This window comes from Scomber japonicus, chromosome 1 (assembly GCF_027409825.1).
Source record: "Scomber japonicus isolate fScoJap1 chromosome 1, fScoJap1.pri, whole genome shotgun sequence".
In the NCBI taxonomy this organism is placed as follows: Eukaryota; Metazoa; Chordata; class Actinopteri; order Scombriformes; family Scombridae; genus Scomber; species Scomber japonicus.
In genome coordinates, this window is record NC_070578.1 from 39,181,973 (window position 1) to 39,198,141 (window position 16,169).

The 16,169-nt window shown below is 40.3% G+C and overlaps 1 protein-coding gene across 1 annotated transcript; it reads right to left on the reverse strand.

Moving 5' to 3' along the window:
• Window positions 1-455: 455 nt before the first annotated feature.
• LOC128367181 (transcription factor Adf-1-like) lies at window positions 456-1,936 on the reverse strand. The gene is made up of 4 exons (XM_053327974.1): window positions 1,807-1,936; window positions 1,391-1,663; window positions 899-1,012; window positions 456-751 (listed from the first exon to the last, which is right to left on the reverse strand). Exons 1-4 carry the CDS (start codon window positions 1,934-1,936, stop codon window positions 456-458), a joined length of 813 nt encoding a protein of 270 aa, XP_053183949.1.
• Window positions 1,937-16,169: the final 14,233 nt, after the last annotated feature.

Sequence of the window (16,169 nt, forward strand, 5' to 3'; positions counted from 1 at the left end):
TCATATCAGTGGTTCCATCTGATATTATTTGGTATTGTTTTGTCCTGTAAATGATTAGTCAGTGTCCCACATAATGCTGTGGCTACCTCCCAACCTCTGACCCGTCCCGTAGATGGAACAGTGTGTTTTAAGAGGTTAAAATAAGTTGTTTAGTTTATGTGAATAACCTCTGCACAGCTTGAATCAAAGTTTACAGTACACAATGTGGGTGTGCAACAAATATCTGAAGTCTGGTGAGAATGTTCACTGTAGGTAAGAGTAGACGAAAGACAGCTGAGATTTTTATATTTTATTAATTAAATTGTCATAAAAAAAAATAAAAAATATATATGTACAAAAACAATAAAAAATAAATAACATATGGAAGAGCCTCAGGGACACATATGAACAAAATGAATGATTCCTCAAAAGTCTGATACGTTCCCTGCAGTGATTGCTGCCCCATTGCTAAATAGCTACTCGGCAGGTTCCAAATTGAGCACAACAGTGCTGGCTTCATAAATAAGTTTATGAATTTGAAATTTTACAAATGCCTTCCTTTGGGGTGACAACCTCTCCAGGGAAGGAACCAGGCTTTTGAGGAATAATTCATCCTCTGAGGGGGGAGGCTGGGGAGCAGGTTGAGCTTGCTGAGCTTGCTGCTTCAGGCCGTTCAGGGTGTCCAGGACGAGAGTCTCCAACTCCGCCCGTCTGTTGTTGGAGTCGGCGGAGTTTTCCTCCTCCCTGGCTCTCTTCCTGGACCTCTTTGTCGCTGTATGAAATAGAAAAAACAGTTTATGAAACTACTACTGTCCAAAAAATGCAATAGTTAGAAGTAACTCAATATCCAAATTAATATTTGTTTAAATATCTTAAATTAATTATCTATTAAACTATCTTAAATATGTCTTGTACATACCTCTTGGCACTGAAGCAGCAGGGGAAGCAGCAGAGACAGCAGTGGGAGAGACAGCTGGACCATCATCAGGGGGAGCACCAGCAGACTCTGGCTCAATGTCAGAATCTGCTTGGGCTGTAGTAGTGACAAACATGTCTTAGTTTTTTTTGTTCATACAGTATATTAATTGACTAGGACTAGGTTATTCTAACAATTACAGCACATAAAGCATTTTACAGATGCAGTCATTTAATACAACATACTGTTCTAGCCATAGAAATATCTATCCTCCACAACACTTTAAAGCAAATGATGTTTTAGTGCCCTTCATTCTTCACATTTTAACTTGTAGGTTTGGTATAGGTGAGAGTACAGATTAGTTATTTTGACATTTTTTTAGTGCAGGCTGTGAAAAAAGTATCTGTACTGACACATCAATACAAGTCAGTTATCATTTTATACATAAACTAGTTTCCATGTCGTTTCTGTGTGTGTGTTCATTCATCAACAAACCTCCGATGGTAATCCCTGATGAGCCTGCTGTCTCTCCCTCGTCCTCCATGGACCCTACACTGTACTCCACGGCCCCATCTTCCTCGACCCCTGCCCCCATGTTCCCGCTTGTTTCACGGGGGGCAACAAAGGGGTCGAGGAAAGACAGGACCGCGAAGTACTTCCACTTCTTCGCTGTCCCTGCTGCTGACCCACTCCTCGTCTCTGTCACCTTCCTCCTCTCCCTCATATAAGTGTCCCTGAGGCTCTTCCATTTCCTGCGACACACATCAACTGACAAGAACACACGTACATTAACTGTTGAATCTAGTAAACCAGTAACTTTATGCCGGGAAAGCCAGCTACGCTAACTGGGGCTATGCTAATGCTAACCAATAGCTGCAAACACGCAACAAATACATATTTACAGAACTTACCAGGTAATCCAGCCACCTCGCTTACTTTACTCCACGCCTGCTCCTTTTTATACCGATCCCGGTAAAGGAGACAGGACGTGTCGTAAAGCACGGGGTGAGCTGTAACGGCAATAATCAATTTGTCCTCCATCTTGTAGAAGAGTGATCCAGGACGGCGACGTCAGTGACGTCAGCGACGTCAGGAGAATCTCAACGCTGATAGGCTGCTGCGGAATGGCGTCACGCGATGTCGCTGCAAAAGTTCAATATTTTCAACTCGAGCGTTGAAGCGATTTTCGCAGCATCGCGTCCATCGCGTCGCGTGTGACGCGTGTATCGCGCCGCAAAGCAGTCAATCGCGTGTTTGCATTGACTTTACATGTAATCTCGACGCAAAATCGCGTCCAACGCTCTTGGTGTGAACACGGCTTAAGACACGCGTCAACTACCTGCTCGCTCCATAATTGAAGTGTGTTTTTTATGAAAGATAAAGAGACGGAGCCACACTTACATTAGTCAAAAACTAAGCTCGTTGAGATAACGACGCACACGGATGGATACCTCTACAGGAGAAGAAGAGGAATAAAAAAGAAGATAGAACAAGCGCCGTTCTGGATGTGGATAAGCCACGCAGTGAGTAACGGAGACCACGGAGCAGCAGCCACAATTAAGCCGCGGTGGTTAACCTTAGAGCACACTTGAAGTTTAAACTCTTGGAATGTTTCGCGGACATGTTTTAAGAAGAGTGAGAAGCTGTCATCAAGTAAGCAAGAGGACAGTTTGTGTGCATTAAAGTTAATTAAGAGTGAAACCGTGCATAATGGACGTTGCGGCGGACGGCCAGAAGAGGACGCCCAAGCCCACGGCAAAGGCTGTAGAAGAAAAATTGAACAGGCTCAAGGGTGAAAGAAAAGGCAAGTTATCACAGATTACTCGCAAAGCAAATCACATTCAAGCCTTAAAGGAAAACAGAGCTAATGTGGAAATCATTAAAGAAGAAGCACTGTTTATTTTTGGCAAGTTCTATGGACAATTTAAAGAGATAAATGCTGCATTAATGCCTCTTCTTGAGGAAGAAGATTCGAAAGAGGATCAGGAAAAATGGTTTATGCCCAAATGTGTGGACATTGAAAACTTTGTTAAAGAAACAGAGGATTGGATTGACAGGATGGAGAATTATCCTGAAGAAGAAAAGAACGATGATGATAATGAGTGCGATGATGATGTGAAGCCAAGTGACAGCATCTCTGAGGTTATTGGTCATGCATCCAAAGGGAGAAAAGATGGCTCAGTGGCAAGTCGCTCATCACAGGTTTCCACCACAAGTTCCGCTCGTCTAAAGCTGGAAGCAGAACGTGAAGAACTGCGAGCACAAGCCGCCTTCTTAAATAAAAAACAAGACATTGAGATGGAGGAGGTTCGCTTAAAGGCACGCAAAGAACAGTTGGATCTAGATGCCAAGATTGCTGCATCAAATGCAAAGATAAAGGTTTACACAAATTATGAAGATGGTCAGGATGGAATGAATGAATATTACGAATCAGAACGCAGGCACAAGGCAAGTCGAAGGGTCACCTGTCAAGTTAAAGATGAAGATGAGGAGCCACGTACGCAAGTGAGTTACACCACACCTATGGTTGCGCTCCGCACATCTCAGCCTGCTAATGTTCATGCCAGGGCTTCAGCTTATGGAGCAGATAGCTCAGCAGCACCAGTAAACCATGTGCAGCAAGCAGTCACATCTGATGGCATTTGTAAAATAATGCAGCGTCAAAACGAGATAACAGAGTTGTTGGTGAGGCATCAGCGCACGTCACAACTTCCAAGAAGAGATGTTCCAATATTCTATGGAGACCCGCTCAGTTATCACTCATTCATAACAGCGTTTGAGCAAACTGTTGAGAGAAAGACTGCTAGTCAACAGGACAGGTTACTTTACCTGCAACAGTACACAAGTGGAGAACCTCGTGACCTTGTTCTCAGCTGCGAACATATGAAACCAGATGAGGGTTACGAAGAAGCAAGGAGGCTACTCCAACAGCACTACGGGGACGAACTGAGAATAGCCACGGCTTACATGAAGAAAGCTCTCCAATGGCCACAGATAAAAACAGAAGACAGGAAAGCTCTACATTCATACGCGTTGTTCCTAACAGGGTGTAGAAACACCATGAGTAACGTGGAGTACATGGTTGAGATGGATAACCCCAGCAACATGAAAACTGTCATCTCAAAGTTACCCTTTAAGTTGAAAGAGCGCTGGAGGAATCAAGCATATGAGATTCACACAAGCCAAGGAAGAAGAGCCAAGTTTTCTGACATTGTGGATTTTATCAACTGGCAGGCAGAGGTTATCAACGACCCGCTGTTTGGAGACATCTTGGACCTCACCATAGAAGAGAAGGGGAAAACCAAGGTGAACATTAAGAGAAGTAACCCCAAGAGTAGCTTTGCTACAACTGTCTCTCCAGCTGGAGGACAGAGTGGCGCTCAACAGTCACATCAGAAGGAGCATGGCCCAGCCAAATCAGCCGATGCTTTTCAAAGTCCTTGCATGTACTGCAAAAAGAGTCACACATTGGAAGTTTGCGAGAAAATAAAGGAACAGACCCCTAAAGAAAGAATCAGATTCCTAGCCACAAAGGGACTCTGCTTTGGCTGCCTTACACAAGGTCATCTGAGTAAAAGTTGTCGCAAAAGGATGCAATGCAGCAAATGTTCAGGAAAACACCCAAGCATTCTACATGTCACAAGAGATGCTCCAGCCCTGCAAGAGAGGGATGAAAATAGGAACACTGAAGTCACTGGCGAAGTCACCAGTGCTTTTGTAGAAGCTGAGCATGAAAACAGAGGACATACTGGGGCAGGTAATAAAGAAACTATTCTCCCCATAGTTCCAGTGAAGATAAAGTCCAAAAGAAGTGACAAGGTAATGCAGGTCTATGCATTTTTAGACCAAGGAAGCACGGCGACCTTCTGCACTGATGATGTTATGCAGCAGCTTAACCTCCGAGGAAGAAAAGCAGAGCTTTTACTCACTACTATGGGTTCTGAGACGAAAGTAAACACTCATGTTCTGTCAGAGTTGGAAGTGTGTGGCTTGGAAGAGGAGAATTACATACACCTTCCACAGGTGTTCACTCAACCAAGTATACCAGTGAAAAAAGAAAACATTCCTCTGCAGAGAGATGTGGATCAGTGGCCTTATCTGCATGAAGTTCGTCTCTTGCACATAGAGGCAGAAGTTGGCCTGCTTATTGGCACTGATGTCTACAAAGCCATGGAGCCTCGGCAGATAATAAACAGTAGAGGTGACGGGCCCTATGCAGTTAAGACATCTCTTGGATGGGTTATCAACGGCCCGCTCAGAGGCACTGCAGCAGCTAACCAAGACGTCGTGAGTCATTCAGTCAACCGCATTTCTGTGTCCAACGTGGAAAACCTTCTGACTCAGCTGTACAACGCGGATTTCCCAGAGAGAGGATACGATGACAAGTCAGAAATGTCACAGGAAGACCATCAGTTCCTCGACTCAGTCAAAGAATCCACACAGCTAGTTGATGGTCACTATTGTATTGGATTGCCACTGAAAGACAAAGAAATAAAAATGCCGGACAATAGATCTCTAGCTGAACAGCGCCTCACAAGCCTCAAGAGGAAGTTTCAAAGAAACCCTGACTTCTACCAGGAGTACAACAGATTTATGACAGAGTTGGTAAACAAAGGTTACGCCATCAAGGTCCCAGAAGAGGAACTGCAGCGTGAGGATGGGAGACTCTGGTTCATTCCTCATCATGGAGTTTACCACCCAAAAAAGATGAAGTTAAGAGTTGTCTTCGATTGTACTGCATCATATCAGGGAGTATCACTGAACAACAGACTCCTTCAAGGCCCTGACCTCACGAACACGCTGGTAGGAGTTCTGACAAGGTTCAGGAAGGATACGGTGGGCATGATGGCAGACATTGACTCCATGTTTTATCAGGTGAAGGTACCCAAGGAGGATTCAGATCTGCTTCGCTTCTTATGGTGGCCGGACGGCGACCTGAGCTCAGAGGCAGCAGATTACAGAATGTGTGTTCACCTGTTCGGAGCAGCATCCTCACCGAGCTGCGCCTCATATGCATTAAGGAGGACAGCTGAAGACGGAAAAACATGGGCATCGCCTGAAGCAGTTGAGACAATCTTAAACAATTTTTATGTGGACGATTGTCTGAGCTCAGTGTCATCAGACGAGCACGCTGTTGCGCTCGCAAAGGATTTGAGAACACTCTGCCTCAGTGGAGGATTTTACTTGAGCAAGTGGACAAGTAATTCCAGAGCACTGCTAATGTCAATTCCAGAAGAAGACAGAGCTTCAGGAATTAAAGATCTTGATCTGGATAACGACCAGCTACCCACAGAGAGGGCGCTAGGCGTCCATTGGTGCACAAACTCTGACATGTTTAAGCTTAAGATTGAAGTACAGCAAAAACCATGTACTAGAAGAGGAATCTTGTCAGTTGTGGGTTCAGCTTTCGACCCTCTGGGCTTCCTGGCACCTTTCGTCCTTCCTGCCAAGCTGCTTCTGAGGGAACTCTGCAAAGAGAAAAAAGCATGGGATGATACAGTGTCAGAAGAACAAGCAAAGAAATGGAAAAAGTGGCTGTCAGATCTAGAAAAGTTGTCATCTTTCTGTGTCAGTAGGTGCATCAAGCCTGCAGGATTTGGTGTCATCAAAACGGCTCAATTGCACCACTTTTCTGATGCCAGCAATGACGGCTATGGCACTGTGTCTTACCTCCTATTGACCAATGAGAAGGACCAGAAGCTCACCTCATTCATGATCGGGAAGTCAAGAGTGGCACCGCTCAAACTGATTACCATTCCCAGGATGGAGTTAACAGCGGCTGTTATAGCTGTGAAGATGGATAAGATGCTTCAGTGTGAGCTGCAGCTGCAGCTGAGTGAGTCAAGATTCTGGACAGACAGTGTGACAGTATTAAAGTACATTGAAAATGATGCTGCACGCTACAAGACATTCGTAGCTAACAGAGTCTCATTCATTAAAGAAGCTACAAAGCCGTCGCAGTGGAAATACGTGAGCACAGCAGACAACCCTGCGGATCAGGCTTCGAGAGGGTTAAGCGCTGAGAGTCTGCTGCAGAGCAAGAACTGGATACAGGGGCCAGAGTTCCTGCTAAGATCTGAGGATGAATGGCCTAAACGCCCAGACCAGCCCATTTTCTTAGAAGAAGAAGATGCAGAGGTCAAAAGGTCAGCTCAAGTGTCTCTGGTGCAAACAGATGAAAAATTGGACGTAATGAGTCAGTTTGTACGTCACTTTTCAAGTTGGTATAAACTCAAGAAAGCAACAGCATGGCTGATACGCCTAAAAGAGATCCTGCTCAACATGAAACAGAAAAGAAAAGAGCTCCAAGAAACAATACAGAAACATGAAAACGACACATTTAAAGCAGAGTCTTTGCTCCAGCAAGAGATGCTTAAGTACAAGCAAAGCTTTGGAAAACAAGTTCTCACCACTGAAGATCTCGCCATGGCGGAGACAGAGTTAATTCGCCTGTGTCAGAGAAGAAAATATGCAGAAGAGCTTAAAGCCCTGCTGGATGGAAAGGATCACGTCAGAAAGGATAGTCATATCTTTAAGTTGGATCCGTATTTGAAAGATGGAGTGCTGAGAGTAGGAGGACGGCTAGGCCGGTCTGCGATGCCATTGGATGCCAAACACCCGGCTATTTTGCACAAAGATGATTGGATCGCTAAACTCATCCTCCGTCACATACATGAAGCGACAGGACACTCCGGGAGAAATTACATTCTTGCCAGACTGAGGCAGAAGTTCTGGATACCAAAAGCCTGCTCAGCAATACAAAGAATGATTTCAGAGTGTAACACATGCAGAAGACTACACGCTAAGGCCGGTGAACAAAAAATGGCAAATTTGCCAGAAGATCGGTTGTTGCCAGATAAGCCGCCCTTCACAAACACCGGCGTGGATTTCTTCGGCCCATTTGAAGTCAGTCGAGGCCGCAGCAAAGTGAAGAGATATGGTGTGCTTTTCACGTGTTTAACCAGTAGAGCAGTTCACATAGAGGTAGCGCATTCCCTCGACACCAGCTCATGTATTAATGCACTATGTCGCTTTCTAAGCAGAAGAGGACAAGTGTCTGTTCTCCGGTCCGACAACGGCACTAATTTCGTCGGTGCAGAGAGAGAGTTGAAGGAGTCTTTAAAAGACCTGGACCAGCCTAAGATCCAAGAATCAATGCTGAGAAGAGGAGTTAAATGGATATTTAACACACCTGCTGCATCCCACCACGGAGGTGTTTGGGAACGCCAAATAAGAACAGTCAGGAAAGTCCTAAGTTCCTTGTTGAAACAACAGTTATTGGACGATGAGGGTCTACAGACACTCTTGTGTGAAGTGGAGAGTATCATCAACGACAGACCCATAACAACAACCTCGAACGACCCCAATGATCTGGAGGCTTTGACCCCAAATCATCTGCTGGTGATGAGAACACAGCCAAATATTCCTCCAGGTGTCTTCTCCAAGGATGACCTCTACGCACGCCGCCGCTGGAGGCAAATCCAATATATGGCAGATTTATTCTGGCGTAGGTGGACACAAGAGTATCTACCTCTTTTACAAGAAAGACAAAAATGGAGCACAACAAGAAGAAATTTCAGCCTGGGAGACGTCGTCCTCATTGTGGACTCCTCTGCGCCACGGAATTCCTGGCTGATAGGGAAAATTGTCAAGATCATGCCGGACTCAAAGGGGACGGTCCGCAGCGTCTGTGTTCAGACCAAGACAAGCACGTTAGAGAGACCCATCACCAAGATATGTCTCTTGGAGGAGGCACGGGAAGACTAAAAGAGTCTGAATAAGACAAGGACAATCGTTTGTTTGTTTTGAATGAAGACATTTATTTACCTTGAATCACATGTAAAAAAAAAAAAAATGTGAAAAGGATTTATTGTTTAGATAAGGGCTCTAAGTGTTTGTGTTTGGTAATTGATATGTTGTTAACCTAGCAATTAGGGGCAGGTTATGTTAGAGCCATTTTGTAATTTACACACAAGATGGTAAATAATTTAATTTGTTGAATTTACCCTTTATGTATTATTTGAGGTATAAGAGTACCTATTGGTTTATAGCAGCTGCTCTCTTCTTATTGGCTGAGACGTGCGTAATGTGATAGCCTATGTGCGTAATTTAGTTTAGTATGACTATGGAGGCGAGGAGAGCACACTAGTTTTTGACCGTGACAACCGTGATAACAAGACAAAGTGACAAAAGTGGATTTGTGATAATTATTATCGCCTAAATTTGGATTGCTGCACAGTTTATTTTTTTTTGTTGTAACTTTAAGAAAGGTTTCAATAAACCCTCGTGAGAAAGAAGAACTGTGGAGTCTTTTGTGGCCTAAGACACGCGTCAACTACCTGCTCGCTCCATAATTGAAGTGTGTTTTTTATGAAAGATAAAGAGACGGAGCCACACTTACATCTTCATTTTCCATTTGGAAAGCTTTATTGTAGATTTGACACTGGTGCCCCCATGTGGCAGAAGGCTGAACTGCTCAGCATTGTAGACTATCACTACTTCTTCTTGCATCCACTGTGTGCTCTTCAAATGTTGAAGCGATGCTCAACTATGCATTCATACAATGGATAGCCTTTAATCATCTGCACATTTCATTAATGATATGCTCTAGTGCAAAAATTAACAGTGCATCTACTGATGTCCACTGGCTGAATTTGTTAAAACCTCTTACAATATATAGCCATGCAGATCATTTTATTTGCTCAGTTTTGAAAGAAATGTTTCTGTAATATTTCTGCTACCAGACCAAGTCAGTGGAGATTAATGGAATTTAATTTGTGAAGCTCACAACATTGAAACATCCCATTAAAGAATTCAAAAGCATAGTGCTTTTTGTTTTTTAGAAAGTGTGACGATCAGCTGACAGCTGGTCACAGCTTTAAAAACATAAAACTAAAGTAATACATTTGTAGAAGTAAACTTTATCCTAAATACTTGTGAACATATCACATATTTTTCATTACAAATCAGACTACATGATTTATACAGTGTATTATCACTATCACTTATCATTATGCACATAACTATACTGTATGTCAACATGTAAAAAGAAGAAAAAGAAACAGTGACAAAGCTCAACTTCTTTGTATCTTGTTTAATTCATTGTGTGTGAAAACATGTAAGTCAGAAGTTCAACATGATCAACAGACCAGAAGATGCCACATTATTCCCACAGTTGGCTTGTTTAGACAATATTTAAACACAAAAAGTGCTTTTCTAGTCATTATGGCCACTCAAAGCACTTTTACACTACATGTCTCATTCACACACTGATGGCATAGGCGACCACGCAGGATGCCAACCTGCTCATCAGGAGTAAACTAACCATTCATACACCTTTGGCACAGCAACAGGGGCAATTTGGGGTTAAGTATCTTGCCTGGAGGAGCTTCCAATTGGCGGATGACTGCTCTACCTCCTGAGCCACAGCTACCCCTACAACAACATAAAGACTTCTTATTCACTAACTTTCATCAAACACACATCAAAAGATCAAATGTTTAGCATGTTCCTATTAGAAATGAAACTGTAAAAATATTAAAGAATAATGATGACATGTGAGAAAACGAAAAAGAAATGTTTTACATGGCTTTTGTACTTCATCATCATCATATTTAGCATGTGTCATTATGTACATTGATTACAACTTCATTAAAAAGTTAAAAAAAAGAAAGAAAACTAATAACAGAAAAGTAGAAGAATAAACCTAAAATGTAAAAAGTAAAAATATAAATGTAAAATGCGTCACATAGACTTTAAACTGTATACTGTAGCCCTACTGTAGTCTATCATCTGACTAATAAAACAAAAGCCTTTGTACTTATTAAAAAGTAAAATAACAAATACAGGTAAAACTATTAAAACAGTTACACATTAAAACATGAAAGGATGTCTCAGTATATCAACATAAAAAACATTTAAACTGATGACAATTAATTTACTCTGCAAGAAAACATGAATAACTTCTTCATTGTAGCATGTTATGATCTGGGGAAAAAAGTTAAAACAATAAAGCAATAAAAATGTAAAAAGTAAAAATGTAAATGTAAAATATTACAGCCTTTAAACTGTAGGCCTTCATCATATGATTAATAAAACAAAAACCTTTTTACTCATTAAAAAATAAACTAATACAGATGAAACTATTTAAAAAGTTCCACATTAAAACATGAAAGGATGTCTCAGTATTTGTTCATGAATCAAAAAGTAATTTATATCAACATGAACACATTTGAACTGATGATAATTAATTTACTCTGCAAGAAAACATGAATAACTTCTTCATTGTAGCATGTTATGATCTGTAAGAAATGTTAAAGAATAAAACTATAATGGAAATAATAACATATGTAATGTAATAATATAAATGTAAAAAGTAAAATAATGAGTAAATGCATGACAAACAGCATCTCATTACATGGCCTTTGAACTACATACTGTAGGCCTTCATCATCATCATCATCATCGTCATCATCACATTTTTAATTAAAATAATAAAATTAACAGAAAAAATATGTTAAATATTTAAAAGTGTGAGTAATAGTTTCTGAGCTTTCTTCTTTGTTTCATGTTCAACTTCTAAACAGCAGAACCAAAAGTCAGTTGTATCAATATTTGTTATTCATTGACTGATAGTAACCATTAGAAAGTTAACTGTGAACAATGAATGAACCATGCTGACATCTTTATCATTGTTGTCAATAATCATAAAAACATGAGTTTTTTTCTTGTGTTCCTTTTGAGTGAAACAATGGAAAACAAAACATTTGTGTTATTACAAACCAAAAGATAAAGATAAAAACATGACAAAATATCTAATTTTCATGATCTTTGTAGTTCAGCATTTTCCTTATCATTGTCATGCAGACCAGAAATAAATCTTTAAAAAATTAAATAATTATAATAATAATAATAAAAATGAAAGAAATAGTAAAGAAAATGTTTAACAATCTAACATAAGTACCTCCAACTTTTCAACTCATTTGTCATTCAGCAGCTGGTTTAGTCTGTATTTCAGTTTGAAACACAAAGTCAGTTACATTAGAAATACAAAAAACATGACAAACGTGTTAGATAATGTTAATGTTTCAGCAAAGTTAATATTTTTTAAACAGTATTGATCAATCTTGAATTTAAATGATTGAATTTGACTGATTAGAAGTGTTTAGTCTTCATGTCCTTTTGTTCCTCCCCAAAGTATTCAGTTTTGTTTGATAATATTTATCTCAAAGACATTTATTGTTCACTTTATGTTGAAGGCATCTTTTAAGCCATTCAATGCCTGTTCCTTTCTGATTCTCCTCCAGGCCTCTGGAACATCAGCTGGCTTAGCGTCATTGAGCAAATGTGTCATTGTTTCGTACCAGAACATACTTCCAGTTGTCAGATGCCTCTATGCTGGAATCGGGTTGAATGTACCAGTTACTTGAAAAGCTCATCCTGTGGTTTGATTGGAAGTTTGTTCAGAGTCTCAGTGATGTCTTCAGACTTTGAGAATTCCTCCTGAAGCTGTTCTTTCAAGTCTTCTATTGACATTTTGAGGCTGTTGATAAATGGATGACGAGTTTTTTGGATTTGAAACAGGGTGGTTTTTACATCCTCTTCTGAAATTGAGATGTCTTTAATCAAATACTTCCGCATGTTGCTGAAGAGCTTTGTGATGCTTTCATTGTTGTCTGGCAGTTGAACACCATCTGGAGTCCGTTCCATAAAGCAAGCTCAGAAAAGCAGCGCTTATTGTTGAACACCTGACTTGAATGAGCCTAAATAATTAGATCAGGCTAAAGCGGTTCCATGTACTATGGAAGCTCTGCATGGACAAGCTCCTCAATCAAGGGACAGGCCATGACTAATAGAGAAACAGTGCATGGGCTGAGGTCGTTATATAGACTGGACATTAATTAAAAGAAAAAGGGAAACGCCTAGACATGCATCCACTAAACACGTCTTAGTTTCCTTTTTAGACATTATTTTAAATGTACTGATCAATAACCAATACCTTTTTAAAACAGCGCTTCCCACCAGTTAAAGACATGGATTTAAATATTACATCTCTTGTCCAAATATTTTTGCAGTGGTTCAATATTATGAGGCTGTTATTCTGTCAGGCCTGTGAACACACACAGACATAAATACATACATATATATATATATATATAATTAAGTTGACTATGTACTTGACTATATAGGGCTATGTATGAATGTATATATGAGTATTAAGTTGACTATGTATATATGTGTGTATATATATTTATATGATTACACTATTATTAAGTCGACTTTATGTGAACTTTTCGTTTTAAATGATGGTGATTAATGAAGCCATACAATATGTCAAATCATCTCTTTTCTTTCAGGCTAAGCAGCAACTCAAGCTAAGCCTGACAATTAGCCTCGTCCAGACCAGGTTAGTTTTCCAGCATAAGTTGCCGTAGTAACTGAGCTTGAACTATGCTGAGCTTGCTTTATGGAACCGAATCTGCTGGAAAATGAGCCAGACTAACAAAATAAACTTGGTTTATTTGGTAATCCTGTTTTATGGAACAGGGCCCTGGTCCTTTTGTGGCCTGCTCTAATACTTTTGTGATTTTGGCAACTATGACTTTGAGGTTCTTGTTTTTAAGTTGGGGTTAGTTTTGTCCTCTGACACTTGTTGGCGGATTTGCTGAAATATCCATTCCTTAATATACATTTCATATATGAATGTACATGAAAAAACTGTCAGTCATTCTTTTGCAGAAACTCTTTCTGAATGTTATACTGTAAAAAGGAGCGGGAGCTGTACTGAATGGCAAGTCCCAAAGATCTATTGATGTACTCTTCCACAGCAAGTTTGATGCAACAAATGACAAAATCATTTGCTTCGCACTGACAATTATCTCTGTTTATATAAATCAAGAAAATATGACAAATACTGCTTCTTGTATTTCTCCAGCTGAGTTCGAGGATCACTATCAGACAAGAATTTTTTATGCATTTTGAAGAATTCCCTTGAGGCAATGCCACAGATGTGAAGTTTCAGGTCAAAGTCAAACTTGATTTTGACATCCTTGCTCATAATTTTAAGGGAGTCATCTATTTTGTCCAGAAGATCCTTTGTGAAAGACTCATTATAATCTTGGTTTGTCTTTACGATATCACGCACAAAAAGGCAGCAAGACTGAATGATTCCATCAGCTGTATATTGCAGTTCTCCTTTTTTGTCTTTTGCGCAGAACAGATTAAAGATCTTTGGATTTTTTACATGCTCAGATGTGACCTTGAACTCACCCTTTCCTATTTCTGTTAGGTCTCTGATGTTCTGTAAGTCCTCATTGACATTACGATTTTGGAAGTTTTTTCTCAACAGCTTGAGAATATTCTCAGATATATTTTGTTCTTTCAGGCGAGACGCATTTACAGTGACATCAGTCCACATCTTTTCAAACTTCTTTTTCAACTGATGATCAGACAGTTTGTAGTTTTTACAGTCACTCAGGATCTTCATCATCTGTGGCTCAATCACACGTCTGTATTTCCTCTGAATGTCTTGAAGCTCTTTTGAACTTTTTCTCACGTGAAGTGCACAATCCAGTTTGTTGTTCACTGAATATTGAATTTCTTTTGCAAGACTGCTGACACTGTTGAAAAATCCAATCTTGTGTTTTTCTATCAGATTTACATTCTGGTCTTTCTTTTTGTAGTAGTTTATAACTTTCTTCTCCATTTTTCTTTTTCCAGATTTAATTTTTTCTGACACCTCTAATTTTTTTGATTCAACTGATTCAGTTAAATGTTGGATTCCCGATTCAATGTCAGAATGTAAGATTTCGCGCTCTGCTTTTTTTTGCCAGTAGAGGATTTCTTTTCTGAACTCCCATTCCCATTGACTGAACTCTTTGCAAAGGTTGTCGTAGGCATGAGCCACAAGAGTGTTTCTGAAACTAAAGATGAAGTTCTCATATTTCACAGCTTTCCAGAGACTTCTCATCCATTCAAGAAACTCTGGGATCTGTAAGAATCCATTGCATCTGTCTTCTGTCTGCAAAAGGTTTCTCTTTAAAGCTGCTACAGCTTCACTGTAACCTGTGCTCACTGGTGCCATCGGAGGGATTCCATGCCAGAGTCCTGGGATGTTCCAGTTGTTTTTGTCCATGTCATAGTCCAGCACTTCTGTGAATGCTTCAATGGAATGATTCCTTTCCATTTCAGCAGCAATTTTTGTCATTTCATTCAGCTGGTCCAAGAGATACTTTCTTTCTGTGAGGTTCTTTGCATGAGCTGAAACTCCAGAAACATTTTGATGCACAAAATGGCAAACTGGTTTTTTGCCAATTTCCTTCATTCTCAGGAAGGCGTGAACTGCAATTTGCAGGACATCTTTCATTTCTGTTGAGTTCTCCATGGCAACGTTTATAATGGTGATATTACTTAAACCAATCACAAAGGTTGCCAGCTGGTTGTCATGCTCATAACTGTCTTCAAGTTGTGCCAAATGTGGAGACTTTAGACCCTCTGTGTCAATGAGAACTATAAAATCATAGTTCAACTCACGTTTCATATCCTTTCCAACTTTGAGGAAGAGCATATAAGCTCCTCTTGTGCATCTGCCGCTGCTGACAGGAAACTGCACACCAAACATGGTGTTGAGGAGTGTGGACTTCCCTGTACTTTGAACACCCAGCACAGTCAGTACTAACAGTCTGCTCTGTTCTCCAACCTTCTTGTGAAGCTCCATCAGCACATCTGTCACCCATTTCTCTGGGATGTTGGAGGCATCTCCATCCAAGAGCTCTAAAGGATATCCATCCAAGAGCATTTCAGCAGCCAAACCAGGGAGACGAGTTATTTCATCAGCAGTGTTTCTTGAGCCATCAGATGAGAACTCATAGATGAGTCCCATCTCTCTCATGTAATGCTCTACTCCTAAAGAACTCTCTGGAAAAGTCTGAACTAACTCTGCAATGATTTGCCCATCTTTCTTCTTTCTATCACAGTGCTCTTTCAGTTCATCACGCAGTAAATATAGTTGATTGAAATCAGATTCTGAATGTGAATTTAGCTTAAATTTCATCCACTTAAAAAAAAAATATCTTCTTTCTTTGTTACATTTCAGTAAGTTTTCAATGAAACTTTTCATGGCTGTGGAAAGTTTGTATTTGCTTTGCTCCTTCCTGATTTGTCGTTTTTCCTCCTGTAGCTCGGATTTATATTCTTCCAGTCCTAGTTTGCCAGTTTTTTTCATTCGGCATTCCTCCATTTCCACCTGTGATAATCTTTTCCAGTTTTCTCCTTG

Coding starts and splice junctions, on each gene's coding strand:
- LOC128367181 (XM_053327974.1), bottom strand. CDS start 1,936: ATGGAGGACAAATTGATTATTGCCGTTACAGCTCACCCCGTGCTTTAC. Junction 1,664..1,806: donor CGAGGTGGCTGGATTACCTG/GTAAGTTCTGTA, acceptor TGTTCTTGTCAG/TTGATGTGTGTCGCAGGAAA. Junction 1,013..1,390: donor ATCAGGGATTACCATCGGAG/GTTTGTTGATGA, acceptor TCACTACTACAG/CCCAAGCAGATTCTGACATT.